This window comes from Mixophyes fleayi, chromosome 2 (genome assembly GCF_038048845.1).
Source record: "Mixophyes fleayi isolate aMixFle1 chromosome 2, aMixFle1.hap1, whole genome shotgun sequence".
Classification (NCBI taxonomy): domain Eukaryota; kingdom Metazoa; phylum Chordata; class Amphibia; order Anura; family Limnodynastidae; genus Mixophyes; species Mixophyes fleayi.
This window is the reverse complement of record NC_134403.1, coordinates 145,076,012-145,093,189: the sequence shown is the minus strand read 5'-3', so window position 1 is coordinate 145,093,189 and position 17,178 is coordinate 145,076,012. Positions and strand designations below refer to the sequence as shown.

Here is a 17,178-nt window from a genome sequence, read left to right as displayed (position 1 = left end):
GAAGAAGATAGATTCTCCTGGATCTCAACTCCCCTGTGGTGTGGTTTCTATACCCTTCCCGTCCTTGCATGAAGACTTCTCAAATACATGCCCAATTCTGGACTATGACTCTGACTTTTCTGACCATTTCTAGTATTTGGGCGTCTGGAATCCGCCCTTTAAGGAGGGGGTACTGTCACGACTTGCACTCTGCAGCTGCTGTCTGCAGTGACACTATTGGATTAGTTATGCTTTCCACTTGTAGTACCACTGCCCACCAAAGGGGGCCACTGTGCTACTTGATTATTCTCCTTAATCACTGGGAGTGGTTTCAGCTGCATGAGGCCTATTTATACCTGCCTGCTTCAAACAGTCTGGGCCAGATCATCAGGTCACTCCTGTGAGCATTTCCATGTGCTTTGCTCCAGTCTGCATTATCAAGTTGTTTGTTCCAGTCTGCATTATCAAGTTGTTTGTTCCAGTCTGCATTATCAAGTTGTTTGTTCCAGTCTGCATTAGCAAGTTGTTTGTTCCAGTCTGCATTACCAAGTTGCTTGTCCCAGTCTGCATTACCAAGTTGCTTGTCCCAGTCTGCATTACCAAGTTGATTGTCCCAGTCTGCATTACCAAGTTGTCCTCTCCAGTCTGCATTACCAAGTTGTCCTCTCCAGTCTGCATTACCAAGTTGTCCTCTCCAGTCTGCATTACCAAGTTGTCCTCTCCAGTCTGCATTACCAAGTTCTGTTAAATTGTTGATCCCATTGAACTGTTGCTCTGTCTTCCCATTTCAGTATATCTGTGCCACAATCCATGGTGGTTTGTTATGTTTTCTTAATAAAACCACTTTAACCACTTACGCTCTCTCCGTGGTCATACCTGGGAAATCCTGACAGTATGTACTTGTTAATGTGCACTGTGGGGAGAGAAGTAGTCTAACCCCACCTCCTTGTCTGCCTCCAGGTCTGGAGGTGTAAGTGAAATGGAGGCCACTGTGAAAGGGCTGCAGGTGACTCAGTGTCTGATTGTGTGAGCCATGTTTCTGTTGTTGCCAGAAGGTTGACGTTGTTTGAGAGGACGATATCGTGTATGGAAGTAAGTTTATTACAAACAGAGCTTACACTCCAAAGGACACATTTAAAGGACTTTGGAAGAGAGGGGAGACAGGTGATGCATTTGGGGTTTGCTGGAATTTGGTGACCTTCAGATATGTGTGTGTAAGAATTGTGGGGGACCTATATGGTGGCTGAGTATGATGGGATTTCCTTCCCTTACCTTGTCCTCCAGACACGAGTCAGGTTCTTTTTTATTCGGACATCCGGTGGTCAGGAGATAAATACTTCAATGAAAGGGACAAGGATTGGTCAAATAACTTGGGTTTATTAATAATGCGGTAAAGATAATTTTGGTAAGCCACTGACCCCTTCAACTCAATGGTAATGACAAAATATTCATTTGATCAACATAGAGCACAATAGCATTTAACATATAATATACAATAAATCAATTTTCAGGTAAATCACTTAACATTAACATTCAACTAAAACATTTGGTGCACCAATATTATCCCTGGTAACGTTACCATATTTTACACTCAGTCCTGGGTTGAACTGTGCACAGGAATTTAGTAGAAGTGGTGCACGTGGTTGGGGCCCATAAATTACTTTTTCACGACAAATAAACTGATGATCTTTTGTATTACACAGTCTCTTTTGTGTGTACTCACAGACCTCTCTATTTTCTCTCCTCTCACACTGTTCTCAGTACATAGCTCAGTCTGTTTAGTGTGATGTCACAGATCTCTAAACTGCTTATTTGTTTTCAGTACTTTCCTTTTTACTCACACCTCTCTTTGGCTCACTTCTTATTTTCTTCTCTTCTTACACTTACTTCACTTTTAATCTGCTTATATATCACTTTGTCCGATTTTCATTCTGTCCCTATTTTTCTCTCTCAGTCTATGCAGACACAGGGATGTCTCTGCCTCAGAAGTCTAGAACTTTCCTCTTCCCACTGCCTTCTGGGAGTTCACAGTTATTACCAAAGTTAGTGAACTTGTTGCTATGCCACACACTCCTCCTTCCTGTTACTCCCGGCAACCACCAACCACTCCCAACTGTCACTTCTCCCTCAAGAAAATATATTTTTTTTTTAAATCTTTATAAACACTTTTAACAATTAACAAATTAAATTAAAAACATATAGATACACCCCAGGGTACTCAGATTTTGGGGCACCACACCTAGATTAGATGATATATCACTAGCTAATAGAAGCAGAAAGAAAGAAAGGAAAGATGATTGTAAGATGTGTGTCCTTTTAGTTTCTGGCGACAGGGTCAGGCTGTTATAACTATTGAATTTAAATAGTACAACAGTTCATGAGTGTTCACTAGAGGTGAGTGAAGTAATGAAGGGGCAATGTGGACAGAGGTGTGTGTTGCAGGAAGGATGAAGTATGATATAGTTCTAAAGATAATACTATGAAAGTAAAGCAAGCAAAATTATTTGTCAAACATTGGTATTTAGAAGGAAAAATGCAGAAATTAAAAGAATTACCTTGTTGTAATGTCCTGTGCAATCAGAAGTAGCAGAATAAAGCTGCAGCAGATGTAGATTTCTAGAGGTCTTCAATTGTTGTTCAATGTTTGTTTATCTGTCGTGTTTAACTGTCTTTGTGAGAAAACCACTTAGTGTAGAAAACACAAGTCTGCCCCCCACATATGTCTCCCCAGACTAAAAGATATAGTGAGGCTGATTTCAAAATAAGTTACATTTGTGCTAATTGGACAGCTGATCAGAGAAGAGAGGGGAAAATGGCTGGACTTTCTCAGGCTATTTGAAAGCCAGGCCAGAGTCATAAATTGATTCAATGAGCAGCAACTAATCACAGAATAAGCAAGTAACAAAGTTCTGCTACATACTTTTTAAAAAAATACAGGCATAACCATATAGCATAACCATATAGCTGGCATGGCTACATTGTCATTGCTCTTCTCTTTACCTGATCCCCAGTACATGCTCCAAGCATTTACCGGGGCTCCTCCGTATCTCATACACAGCTGAGCATACTGTTGAGGTCGTCTTTGATCGTGCAGCTCATAGGATACTCCATGTTTGTGGTTTCCTATTGGTCCATTTCTTTAGATCCCATTTTGACAGCCATTACAAGTTGCCTCAGCCCTGGCTTTTACTGTTGTTGTATATCAGGAACAGAGGAGTCCTAGCAAATCTGTAAGCATGCCCCTACCAGACAAATCATTGAAACCTGGGTCTGTCCTTCAAAACCAGGGTTGTCTGATCACCCTAATGTACAGGTACAAATATTTAGTATTAATGATTCAGCAGAAGTTACTATGACACTGTTTCACACATTTTAATCAAGTACTGACGTGTACACAAGAAGAGGCAAATAACTTTTTAGGCATTGTCATGCAGAAACATTGCCCCAAAAATATTTTCGTGAAATATTTTCTAAATAGTGTAATAGACAAGGGATGTTTTGCTTTAATTTGTCATTTTTTCTTAAGGTGATCTGGAATTTGATATCTGTAAAAATGTCACTGCATTTCTCACAGCTCAAGAAAATCAAGAATTTGGTAACCTCTGTTCTCAAGTGATGTCCTGTTTCCTCACATGGGGGGTGAAAATAACACAATATGAGATCATATGACCTTGTCCTTGACCATATAACCTTGTCTAGGGTCAGAGTCACCGCTTAAAATGGATGAATTAATAGACATCAGCCTGCAGAAATGGGTGGTGAAAGATTTTAGGAGGTAACCAACATTAGCAGTAAAACTGCCCCAATGTATTCTTACAAAATGCCCAATGTGAAATTTGGTAAAGGGATTAAATCTATTTGGAGTGGGTTAGGGAGATCCATGGTTGAAATAGAACATTTTCAGATTGCATAGTGAAACCATACATGGACAGAGTTATACAAAGCTAATGGATTTATTATATTGCTATGTTATATAGTGCGTTTATTATTAATTTTATTATAAAAAAAATAACAAGGATGGACTAAGAAAAATCAAATAATAGGAGGTAAACTGGGGTGAGAATGATTTGGCGATGGTGCTCAAGGCTCAGGGACACATTTGAGACATGAAAAATAGTTACCCATTGATCAATGTTTTTTTTTGGGTTTTTTTTGTACAGTATTAACTTTTTGTTTCTTTATATCTTTTTTTCAAGAGAATGGTGATTTGAAGGTCAGAAGTCCAGCGCAATGTGCAGCACAAATATCGTAAGTCTTGCAATTATGTGGGGTTTTTTCAATGTACCACAAAACAAATTAAATAATTATAAGGAAAATGAGTACTGAGACTTTATTTGTTTGGTGGAGCAGAAAGCAATTGAAAGTGATAAGTCTCTTGGGGAGTAATTACACATTTAGGAATGTCTTTTTTAACAGTTTCACAAAAATACTTTAAAACTCTGAAACTCAGACATTGGTAGAAAATGTTTAGACACACACAATTATATATTATTATTTTTTAAATTTAATAAAAACTTTTTATTTGGTTTTGTATTAGTAGAAACATATTAAACAATCATAAAAAAAACAATAGGTAAGTATTTAAGGTGGCACAGGAAGGGGTAGTAGGAATGTTGGGTCAAAAGGGGGGTAAGAGTAGGAGAAGCTTATAAAGGGAGGGTAAGGTTTTAAGAGAATTTAAAAATATGAGGACATAGAATCTATAAAATATCCATAAACAGTACTAGAAACATATCAAAGAAACATTTTAAAACAATATTACGTATTTAGGTTTAATCATTGTAGCTAAATTGTTGTGTGTTATCAGTTTCGTCAAGGTGAAGCAGAGTGCTCTTTCCTGTCAGTGACGTGTGGGGAAAGGTATGAGAGGGAGTCACTGTTTATATGATTTGGGGTTTCCGGAAAAATGGATTACATTGTATTCAATGGTTCGGTCTCATAATAATCTGTCAGAGAGGACAATGATGTTTGGAAACTGTTAGGTGTGTTGTGTAAAGTGGCTGTGATACACTCCATATCATAAATTAGCCATATAGTATTAATTTTGTCTGTTAATGAAGGGGGATGCGGTTTTACAATTGGAAGCAATTTGGCTGCATTGAAAAGATGTCTTGTAAGCCTATATATCCGATATATCAGAGTTATAGCGGATGCAGGCAGCGAGCGTTTCCATAACTAGCACAAATATTAAGGCGGAGATGGGGCAACCCTATCGTGTGCGACTTCTGATCTGAAAGGGAGTTGAGGTGAATCCATTAGCAAGAACAACCCTGGGTGGATTATGGTATAGCACAGCCACTCCTCTACAATGATACATTTTTTCCTGCTACAAGAACTGGATTAAGACCGAAGTTGGCCCTAGGAAATTTTGAGGCTCTTTCCTTCATTTTCTACAGTGCCCCCAACATATTAATATCATAAGTGCCCAGCACATGCTTACATACAATATACATTTTACTAGCATTGCCCCAGGTTTATCAGAATGACCCTCTTTTTACACCAGCAGTGTCCCCATATTGGTTATACTATCATTGACTGCATTGACTGCATATTAGTTATACCAGCAGGACTGCCTAACTGTTTATGCAAGCAGTTAGCTCATATTGATTATTGGCCAGCATTTGTCCCATATTGATTGTACCAGCAATATTTTCATATTCATTATACAAGAAGTGCATCATACTGATAATAACAGCATTATACCATATTGATTTTGCTAGCATTGGCCCATTATTTATTATGCGAGTATTGTTGACATATCCATTATAGTACTTGCATCGCTCCCACTTTAAATATACCATCATTGTCTAGGTGGCAGAGAAGAGACTGCAGCTTGTGTGCAACCTACTAGCTATGTAGGTACCTGCTGTGTTTCAGCATGTTTGCAAGACGGAAGATATCTCTTTGCCTGACACATCTCTTACCTGTCTACCAAAATAACTAATGCACTGTGGTACATAATCTTACAATATTTTTATTTCTAATACTACATGGTATGATAACTGCTGACTTAAGTTTTTGTCCTCAATTTCACAAACCAAAAGAGGCTCTGGGAAAAGTTATGGTCTGTGCAGAAACACAAGGGGTAATAACTGAAAGGTAGATGGGCAGCATGCTGGCTCAGTGGTTAGCACTCCTGCCTCACAGCACTGGAGTCATGAGTTCAATTCCCGACCATGGCCTTATCTGTGTGGAGTTTGTATGTTCTCCCCATGTTTGCGTGGGTTTCCTCCGGGTGCTCTAGTTTCCTCCCACGCATAAAAAACATACTGGTAGGTTAATTGGCTGCGATCAAAATTAACCTTAGCCTCTCTCTCGGTCTGTGTGTGTGTATATGTTAGGGAATTTAGACTGTAAGCTCCAATGGGGCAGGGACTAATGTGAATGAGTTCTCTGCACAGCGCTGCGGAATTAGTGGCACTATATAAATAGCTGATGATGATGATGACCACTGTACTGTTAGACTGGTACTGGTACAGTGTACTGCATTCCCAACTCACTAGTGAAATTCAGTAATATGTTTGTAAGTATACTCAATTTAAATCATACTTGCCAACTCCCGGAAACAAGTTTCCAGGAGAGGTGGCGTGGCTGGAGGACAGGAGGGGGCGGGGCGAGGCCAATCGCATCATTTTGGCCCCGCGTTTGGCCTCTCCCCACCCCCTCCCGCCATCCAATATGGTGTGATTCACTGAGAATCGCGTCAAATGACGCGATCCTCGGTGATATCCAGGAACCGGGAGAAATGCCAGCTCACCCGGGAGCTCGGGAGACTGACCCGAATTTCGGGAGTCTCCCGGACTTTCCGGGAGATTTGGCAAGTATGATTTAAATCCCAGGGCACCGTTTTTATGACATGAAAACTACAGATTTTTTGTCATTTAGGAAAATAACATTTTGGTCTACATATACCTAGCAAAATACAGTGCCAATTGCTTTGATATCTGTAAGAAATTGGTATAATGGCCTAGTGACAAGTATAAATGTGATAACTGCCCTCTTTTTCTGACGGTTTACTCAAAGAGATAATTATGTCTTGTCGTATTTTGATCAGGCATCCTGGAAGACAGTGTACTTTACTGCTACAGCAAAAAAAAAAAGTAAGTGCTGTTTCAAATAGGCAAATGTTTGAACACATGAACAGCGAGGAAGAGCTGTATTGCCATCTGTAAGAATATGTAGAAAGAGGGGAATTAGGATTAATGCTAGTGAGGTTGACAAACATTAAAAATTGTTCTGTTTCATGTAAAGCCCTTTATGGATTTAAGTACAGATAATTTAAAGGATATTCATATAGTTTACAGATTGTTATGTGTTAAGGCTTATGGCCTCCCTGAAATCACATTTAGTTCACTGTCAGTTAATATGTAATGGTGATATGGCTGTCATTATGTTTTAGGAGTAAATCCAGCTAGAAGGAACAGTTATGTACCTTGGCAATAGCAAAATTAAAATGCGCTGACAGATTTAGAGTTGGGTAATTGCACATCTTTGCTCAACTCTAAATCGCAGTGGTAAAATACAGATGCCCAGTATTTGTGTGCTGTATGCAAAAGCAGTCAGTATTCTCCCTGCATGAACAATAAATTGCACCAAATGCATCCCAACACGGTTTGGCCAGGTGCAAATGTGCACCCTTTGACTGGATTTGATCATATGTGAAGAAAGCTGGTCGACTGTTCTCAATAAAATAGTAACTTCTGGAAATATAGTTCGATTTAAAGGGATAAAGAGTCAGTATCGTAAAATATTTTTTTGTTATTCATTTACCACCTTTTATTGAACATGATTATTGTGTGGAGATTATAAAAAGACTGGTAAGGAAAAGCAGATTCATTTCATCAGAAAGCGTGACGAGCACTGTAGGGTTCACATGTAAACATGAAATGGCCTCTGTTAGGCTCCCAAAATAGCATGCACAAGATTTCTCTGGCAAAAATATTATAGGCCTACTAAAATGATTGTTTCATGCACACCCAGTTAAAGTAACAGAATGTGTAAAACAAGAGCAGGAATAAGGATAGATGGAAGAGGAACCACTAAACGTACTCAGTGTCAGCACATGAGCTGCAAGAGAACTGAAACCGTCCTTATATAGATGAATGTGGTTGTCCAAATTCAGAGAATACTAGGATATTGGCCAGACCACATTACAGTGTTATGATGTCATGTGGGAGCACAGTCTAACATGCTTGGGTGCCAGAACACCTAGTCCCATCACTGACGGCTGTCAAATAGCAGTGAGCTTCAGCCTAAAATATTGTTTTTTCCTTTAAATAGTAGTAGAAACCTCATGCAGCAGTAGTGCCTAGTAAATATATGAAAAGAAGTGCAACTTTCTGGTTTCATGAGGAACGGCAAGGAAACTCTACATTCTGTAATGAATACACATTGAGATGGGTTGTATGTTTGCTATCATCATTGCCTTAAAATCCATCCTTTAATTGTTCTAGCTGTTACTGGTCTGTCTAATGGTTGGGTTGTACTGAAATGTGCCATGCAAATAGTTATTGAGCCATTGCACACGGTTTAGATGGTGGTCTAAAGAATATTTTACAGCACACACTTTAATTCAGCAGTGATAAAGGAGGTTGTTTTTGTCCACCCGCTTACAGTAAAATGACCAGTATTTATATTCTTTGCTGTTCTCTCACTTCACCTTTTGAATAATCCAATTTGATATCTTTAAGCACATCGGGAAGTGTCATCAAATCATGTTAGATTTTGCAAGAGAATAATGTCTTATTATTATGATGCACGTAGAGTGTAAGTAAGAGAATACTCTCCAAGTATAACTATAAGACCGTCTTTTCTTGCAAAATCAGACATGGGGGTCAATGTATCAAGCTCAGAGATTTCTGGCGGGTTTCAAAAACCAATCAGATTATAGCTATCATTTATTTAGTACATTTTACAAAATGAAAGCTAGAATATGATTGGTTGCTTTAGGCAACATTTCCACTTTTCAAACCCGCTGAAAAAACTCAATTTAATACATTTACCCCATGGTGTTTGCATCCAAACATCATATACATCAAAGACAAACATTCTCTAACAGCAACTCAATGCATAAAATCATACAGACATGATCAAGAGGTCTAGTTTTTGTATCAGAAACCAGAATGGGGAAGAAATGTGATCTAAGTGACTTTGATCATGGAATGATTGTTGGTGCCAAACAGGGAGTTTGAGTATCTCACAAACAGCTGATTTTCACATACAACAGTCAGTAGAGTTTACAGATAATGGTGTGGAAAACAAATAACATCTAGTGAGTTGCAGTTCTGTGGGCAAAAATGCCTTGTTCGGTTGGAGAAGAATGGGAGTGGTATGAAGAAGAGCATATCTGAATGCACAGCATATCTAACCTGGAAGTTAAAAAGGTAGAGCAGCAGAAGAACACACCAGGTTACACTCCTGTCAGCTAAGAACATGAAACCAAAGTTACAGTGGGCACAGGCTCACCAAAACTGGACAGATGAAGATTGGAAAAATGTCACCCGGTCTGATGAATCTCGATTTCAGCTGTGACATGCATCCATCCTCCCTTGTGTAGGCTGGTGGTGGTGGTATAATGGTGTGGGGATTGTTTCCTTGGTACACATTAGACCCATAATACCAACTGAGCATTGTTTAAATGCCACAGCCTGCTTCAGTAATGTTCATCCATTTATGGCCACAGTCTAACCATCTTCAAATGGGCACTTCCAGCTGGATAACGCGCCAGTGTACAAAGCTCACATCATCTCTCCATGAACATGACAATGAGTTCAGTGTACTCCAATGGCCTCCTTAGTCACCAGATCTTAATCCAATAGAGCGCTTTTGGAATGTGGTGGAATGGGAGATTGAATGTGTATCTGATAAATCTGCAGCAACTGTGTGATGCCATCATGACAACAGGGACCAGCATTTCTAAGGATTGTTTCCAGCACCTTGTTGAAACCATTCCATGAATAATTCAGAATGACTGGAGACCATAACTAGGAAACCTCCTAAAATTTCATTTTCCTGGAACATACCCACCACATCATATTGACATAGGGTATTGCAGTCTAGTTGCTATTATAAAACAACACCAATTGGATCTGGCTTTGTAGTGGAGGAAAATCAGCACTTGTAATTACATTTTACTTCACTTTGTGTGAGAGAGCAAATATGCACTTGATCAGTAATACACTTCTATCTGTCTACTGTAAGTAAGTAAGACAACAAGGATCAAAATATGAGCAATACACCTATTTGTGAATCTCACACATACACAGATATGTGTATCTACTTCACGGTTTGGGAAGAACTACAGCACAAATGGCCTATGTGACAATGTGTGGATTACAGATCCAAATGGAAATGCACATTGGTGGAAAATGTAAAGATGACACTACAAAGCCCTGCCTACTAGCACTATAGGGTGACTGCTTTCATTTACTAGAACTCTTCTCCTAAAGTGCTAATCACCTGTAAGGTGAGAGTTTGGCTATATCATCCTCATTTATTTATAAAGTGCCACCAATTCCGTAGCGCTATACAAAGAACATTTGCCAATCAGTTCCTGCCCCATTGGAGCATACCGTCTAAATTCCCTAACACACACACACACACACACACACAGATTAGGGTTAATTTTGTCAGCAGCCAATTAAATTACCAGTATGTTTTTGGAGTGTGGGAGGAAACCGGAGCACCCGGAGGAAACCCACGAAAACACGAGAAAAAATTACTACTCCACACAGATAATGTATGATAAAAATTTCTGGAAAAAAATAAAATAAAAAATGACTTACATGTGTATGTTGAGTTGCACGTATCACAGGATATATTTAACTCAATACTAGCAGTATTTCTGCATCAGGTGTACACATGTTTATACTTATGCCCCATGATGAGATGTGGTTGGGCAGTGTTCGTAGTAAATGTGAAGTGTCATTTACACAAGAGGGAATAGTGTCTTGACAGTGTTATTAATAAATGTGACATTCCCATTTGCAATTAAAAATGTCAACGCTGGAATAAAGAATCTCTGTATTAATTTGAGTTGCTACAAACTGTCTTCTGTGTTTCTATTTCACATTATTGATTTTTTTATTTTTTTTAAGCACTACACTGCTTTTATTTGGCTTAAGCGCTCCTTTTCCTTTCTGTTTCACTGGGAGACTTTAGCCCCTGCCTAAATGTTTACAGCTGAGCCCATTATTAGGTTTATTAAATCCTCTTATTGCTCAGATTTGGATTATATAGATCAGTGTTAGGTTACCCGCTAACCAGAGGGGGACTTTCGGAAGGGCTTTCTAATGTAAGTGAATGGACTTTGTTCGGTAGTTGTACAATTAAGTCAATAGGAGAAATGGTGTTGTGACTATGCCAATAGTATCTATATATATATATATATATATATATATATATATATATATATATATATATATTGTAACAAAGGGAGGCATTTATCTGACAAGATGCAAAGAAAACATACAAGCAGAGTAAGACATTGGCGCAGTTATGCACCTAGATTCAAGTTAAACCAAGTAAAGACTTATGTGTAGTTTAAAGTTGGTTAACTTACATGATTTGGAAGCTGCTTCCTCTCAGCAAACAGACAGGGTGTGTCTGTTAGTTCAAACAGAGCCAGTGATGGGCGTTTTCTCTTAAAGAGAAGGTGGGTGTGTCACCTGTCCATCAAGCTAAGGCTGGGGGAGGAGTATCATGTATTAAAGCTTGTTTGTGTCATTTGTTCATGGAGACCAACGCTGGGGAAGCTGGCTGGTCCTGGTCTATGTATAGCTAGCGTTTAGGGTCTCCACAATTGCTATGAAAGTATACGGTGTCAAAACATTTACCATCCTGACAATAAAGCTACATAAAAAGAAAGAAGTTGTTCGCGTGTGCTTCTGCAGTAGCAGGCTCTTGCCACAATATATATATATATATATATATATATATATATATATATATATATATAAATAATATGTATGAGCAGAGACTCTGTAATGTTCAGTATGTATTTGGAATAAATATATTTTTTATAATTGCAACTTTGCAAATGGCAGAGCTGATCCATATATATATATATATATATATATATATATATATATATATATATATATATATATATATATATCACATAAAAAACAACCAGTACTCCAATACAACAAATATGACAGCTGCTGTTTTGATTCACTTGGATCTTTATCATCAGATGTCAGTATTGTTGTCTCAGACTATCATCAACATTTATTTATATATATATATATATATATATATATATATATATATATATATATATATTTATAACCTAGGTAGGTTAAGATGCTGGTTGAGGAATATCATAAGCTTGTCTGAAGAGGTGGGTTTTCAGAGAACGCTCGAAGACTATGGACAAATGAATGGGTGTCTAACTAATAAAAACTTGTCTGCTTTTTCGTATTTGGAGGGCTGGCTGCATATTAGCAACAATATTTAAAAACCTTTCATATTTTCAATCATACTACACTATGATATTCCTATTTCTCTTGTGAGTTAAACAGCATTTGTGTGAAGGACAACCCTATTGGAAAATAGAAGAAGAAAACAAATACCTCAGATAAGCCTTTCTGATTTATTTATTTATTTGGTATGCAGATATTGATTAGATCACTTCACTGCTGATTTAGAATTTTGATAATACCACATTATTTATGTATATATATATATATATATATATATACTGTATATACACAAATAGAATTAATTTGATCAACTGTCATGCAATTGTTTATTTAATCCTGATCATTTTAGACCTTTAGTTCACCCACATTGCAGGACACCTATCAATAACTTGCTTGAGGATGGTCTCTGCTTCAGATACAAAGTTTAAATATTTTATTCATTTGTGTCTCATTCTGCTTTAAAACTACCTTATACATTAGCTAATCTACATACATGTTCTCCATGGTCTCCTTATAATTATTTTGTATATAATCATAGCAACAGGCACTATGTATACTCTACCCCCCCCCCCTCCTCCAGTAACCACTTCAGTATGTATATATTGTTTTCTTCTATCATCTTCATTTTTGCTGTAGACATTCTTAAAAAAAATGTTTACTTATGAGTAGAGTTAGCAGCAGAGGTTGAGAAATGATGTGAGCTAAAGTCTGACACTTTAATCACACACAATCTGGCTGTCCATAGACAAATGATCTCTTGTGCATGCATCTGTTTACTTTAGCACAGTCTTGGATAACCAAACCGCTCCATGAACCAAGGAAGGATTCAGTCAAAGGGCTGATTCAACCTCTTCAAGCCAAGGAGATTTCTAAAATAACCCAAATAAATACACACTGGATTCTCAACAGTTTTTCCTTCCTTCTAAACTATATCATTGCTGGCTCGATGACACTGGGGGTTATTTATGATGTAAGAAATGTAAACATAACATCTTATTTGGCATGATTGGTTTTGGTTTCACAAATCACACATGAACACGTTCATACCCCGAAGCCCAATTTCTTGCTCCATCTCAGATGCTTAATGTAACCGTTGCATGTGGTGTTTTTGTTTGGGAAATTGTACAAGTTCCATTATTATTTTTTGGATGTTTTGTTCACTTATTTCAACGTTTCCTATTTTACCCCTAAGCATGCTTGTTTGACTCTCATTTAGCTATAATACAACTCAAGGATTCACTGGGGCCAGCTTTGCTTCATACTTCATATCCTACTATACATTGTGAGGCTAGGCGTTAAACAGAAGATCTTTTCTACTACTGAATCATTGGAAAGCTTAGTGACCTGCTTTTACCCCATCCTGTATTTCACAAACTGGAAGGCGTATTCCCATGTGAAGCACAAACTACAATGAGATGAGGTTAGGTTCAGAGTGGGAGAGGATGAGAGTTGTAGCAGATGAATGTACATATCTGGGGATGAAGTAGAAGAAAGATGGTTAGCTGTACATTTCCTAACACTTATTGCTTGATTCATCTTGGAAAGCGATGTGAACGCAATTTGCGTTTTTTAAAATCTTAGCTAAATAGCACGCACGTATGACCATATTCAAGTATAAGCAGATCTCAAGACATATATCCATTTGAATATGGGTATAAGTACGCTCTGACTATACTTACCTTGCCATATGCAGACAAACAAAAGGCACTATGCATATGTGCAATATACTGCAATCAGAAATTAAATGCATGAACAACTCTTAATACTATAATCATTAATAAAAATCCATTTATATTATTATTTATTTTTTCAGATGAAATACATAAATCAGGATGTTCTTAATGCGTACTGTTCAGAAAATTAATTTTTACAGTTTCTCTTACATGCAAACACATGTTATGGCATGCACATGCACCAGTCATCACTATGAGTTTGCACTTACACCGGCCCTGTAGCTGGTGCAAGTGATACGACTAAAAAACACATCATCGTCAACATTTATTTATATAGCGCCAGCAAATTCCGTAGCACTTTATATACCTCACTCTAAGCTACACTCGCTGCTCTTGTTTCAGCTGTTCCCTCTTCCACTTAGAATGTAAGCTCTCTAATGAGCAGAGTTCTCTATCCCACTTTTCTCCACTGTATGGCGCTGTGGAGCACTGTGGCACCTTACAAATGTTCGATAATAATAATAATACCTCAGAGATGCTCAGAGCTAGAATCAGACGAATGAGCATGCACTCAACCTCAGCACACCCTAACTGTACATTGCCTACGCACGTCCGCCCCTTCCCTCTCCCGTTCTCTTCTTCAAGTGGTAGGCAGTTGAAAGTGTAATTTGCTTTTGGACATGAATTGCGTGCAATTATGTTCACTGGTGCTAATCTGTTTCTGAGCATGTATAGAGCAATTTCACGCAAGATGCATTGCGCAACGGGACTTACGTCCAAACATGTCTACGCCCCAACACCCTAAAAATACTTTCTTTTTTAGACAAAGAAAACATGTTCCATCCAGAAAACTGGAAGTTAGTCAGTCAAAACATTTGTAATTGTTTATAGACACATTTCAAAGACTAAGGGTAGAAGATGGAACATTGTACCTCACAGGTCCTTTATCCTAACTGCAGATAGCTGTTCATTGAATTGTATACTGACGAATGAATAGTAAACCCTCTGTTAATTCTTAAGCTGGGCACACACTAATGTCACTATCGTGCAGATCACACGATAAACCAAAGCACTTTGTATCATTTTATTTTGTTTTCTAAACATCTTAAAAATCGACAATTGAATGACGTTGGGCAAATGTGGAAGTGTGTATGCACTCACAGCCAGCACTGTAGGCAGATCTCCATACAGTGTGCTGAGTCATGATCTTTTCAGCAGATGGTTATGAGAGATGTAGATATCATATCTGACCGTAAATTGTATAGGTGTGTACACATGGATGTGCATGATCATCGGGACTTTCAGTCGTTGGTAAAATTTGTTACATAAATCGCATTTTAAGTAAGATTGCATTAGTGTGTACCCAGCTTTATGTCTCTTTATAACCTGTTTTCCATGTGCAGAGTAGATGATAAAAATGAATATCCATACTCTCAGCACTTGTGACTTGTGTTTCACGCCTGCACAGTGCTAGATCAGATGATTTAGGCCCTGAATTGTATTTACGGAATGGGACCCCAGCCAGACATGAGAATCAACTACATGTCAAATATACATCATGTGGCTTGCCACACACCATCTTTCTACTACTCTCCATGCAGTGCTGGATAGTGATATGTGGAGCCCCTAAACACAAGTTGTCCAGTGGCCTTCAGATGTCCAGTGTGGTATATAAGTACAAGGAAAACTTAGGAGGAAAATCTGGGTTGTGGCGTGGTTAAGCAACATCGCCTTACTGTAACTTTTTTATAGGTTGGATCAGTGATGTCCTTTCCCTGCAGGAAGTGGCACAGGACTCTGAACTGAACTGGACTGCCAAGGCCAATGGGGGGTGGGGAATCTAACTATGTGGACCAATAGGAAGCTGCACAGTCCGATTTTGTGGCCAGCATGCCTAGGGTGTTAATAAATATGTAACATTACAGTCTAATCATATACCACTTTACATCCAATTATTTCATTAAATAAAATACTGCTCAGTTTAGCTTCAATTGTAGGTTAAATTAATAATGAGAGTGAAGGTAAATCTAGATTGTTTTGATTATGTTGTCACTTTTTTTGTGTGTGGTGTTTTTTATTACATTGCTAAAAAAAAGTGTGCTTCTCCACCGAAGTGCACAGAAACGCAAAGTGGGTCCTCTTAAAAATATAGCATTAAACCCCACAAACACTACATTACACCAACTCAAGCCACTTTATTTCTGCTGCAACATGCCAGCTTGCGGCAGAATGGAAATCTCTTGCCAAGGAGGTAAAAAAAGTTATGATGTGTCTTCCATATAGAATATATAATGGCTATTATAAACAACTCCACAAAATAATTCTGCATGACCTTAGTACACTGGACAATTCACAATAATATCCACTTAAATGTATTTTATCTCCCAGTTACCCCATTTGGCTACAAACCACCCTTGTGCACAGTTCAGTGTCAGAATATTAGGATCACTGTACCTGTGCTCCAGGTTCCCTTTGACTCCTGGGGGTAAATGTATGAACCTCTGATTTCTGCAAGTCACCAGAAATCGGCGACTTTGCAGTGAAAATTTAAAGCGGCGAAGTTTGCCTTTACAAGCCATTTACTCCCTTGTGTCTGATATTTGTGTACCAGATCTGGGGGTAAATGTATCAAATTGCGAGTTTGCTAGCGTGTTTAAATCGCGGCAAATCGCGGGTGTTTGCCCGCGAGTTTTGAAAAAAAAAAACCTGAAATGTATCAAGCTGCGATTTTGACACTGATGTTCAAAATCGCTGGTCATCTCCGGCGATTTTGTGCGATGTAAACACTCCCGAGTTTAGCTAACTCTCCTGTGTTTGGCAAACTCTCCTGTGTTGTAACAGTGAGATGTAAACACATCACTGTTACACTGACCTATCATATTGCTGCCGGAGCTCCGGCAGCTGTAAAAACTGTAAAGAATAGATCAAAGTGAAAAAAAAAAAAGCGTGGGGTCCCCCCTCTATTCTAGCTTAACCTTAGTGCTGCCTGACTACTGCTGGTCCCGTGAAAATCGGGGAAAAATTTTGTGTGGGGTCCCCCCGATTTTCACTTTACAGCACTAGGCAAACCAGCCAGGGTTGGTGGCACTATAGCAGTGGGACAC

General features: G+C 38.4%; 1 protein-coding gene across 1 annotated transcript in view; it reads left to right on the top strand.

Moving 5' to 3' along the window:
- The window catches only part of AFF3 (ALF transcription elongation factor 3), a 317,828-nt gene that overhangs the window by 171,502 nt on the left and 129,148 nt on the right, over positions 1-17,178 (top strand). Inside the window, exon 5 of the mRNA XM_075200161.1 lies at positions 4,176-4,227. Within this exon, the coding sequence (XP_075056262.1) occupies positions 4,176-4,227 (52 nt within the window). The remainder of the gene's footprint in view (positions 1-4,175; positions 4,228-17,178) is intronic.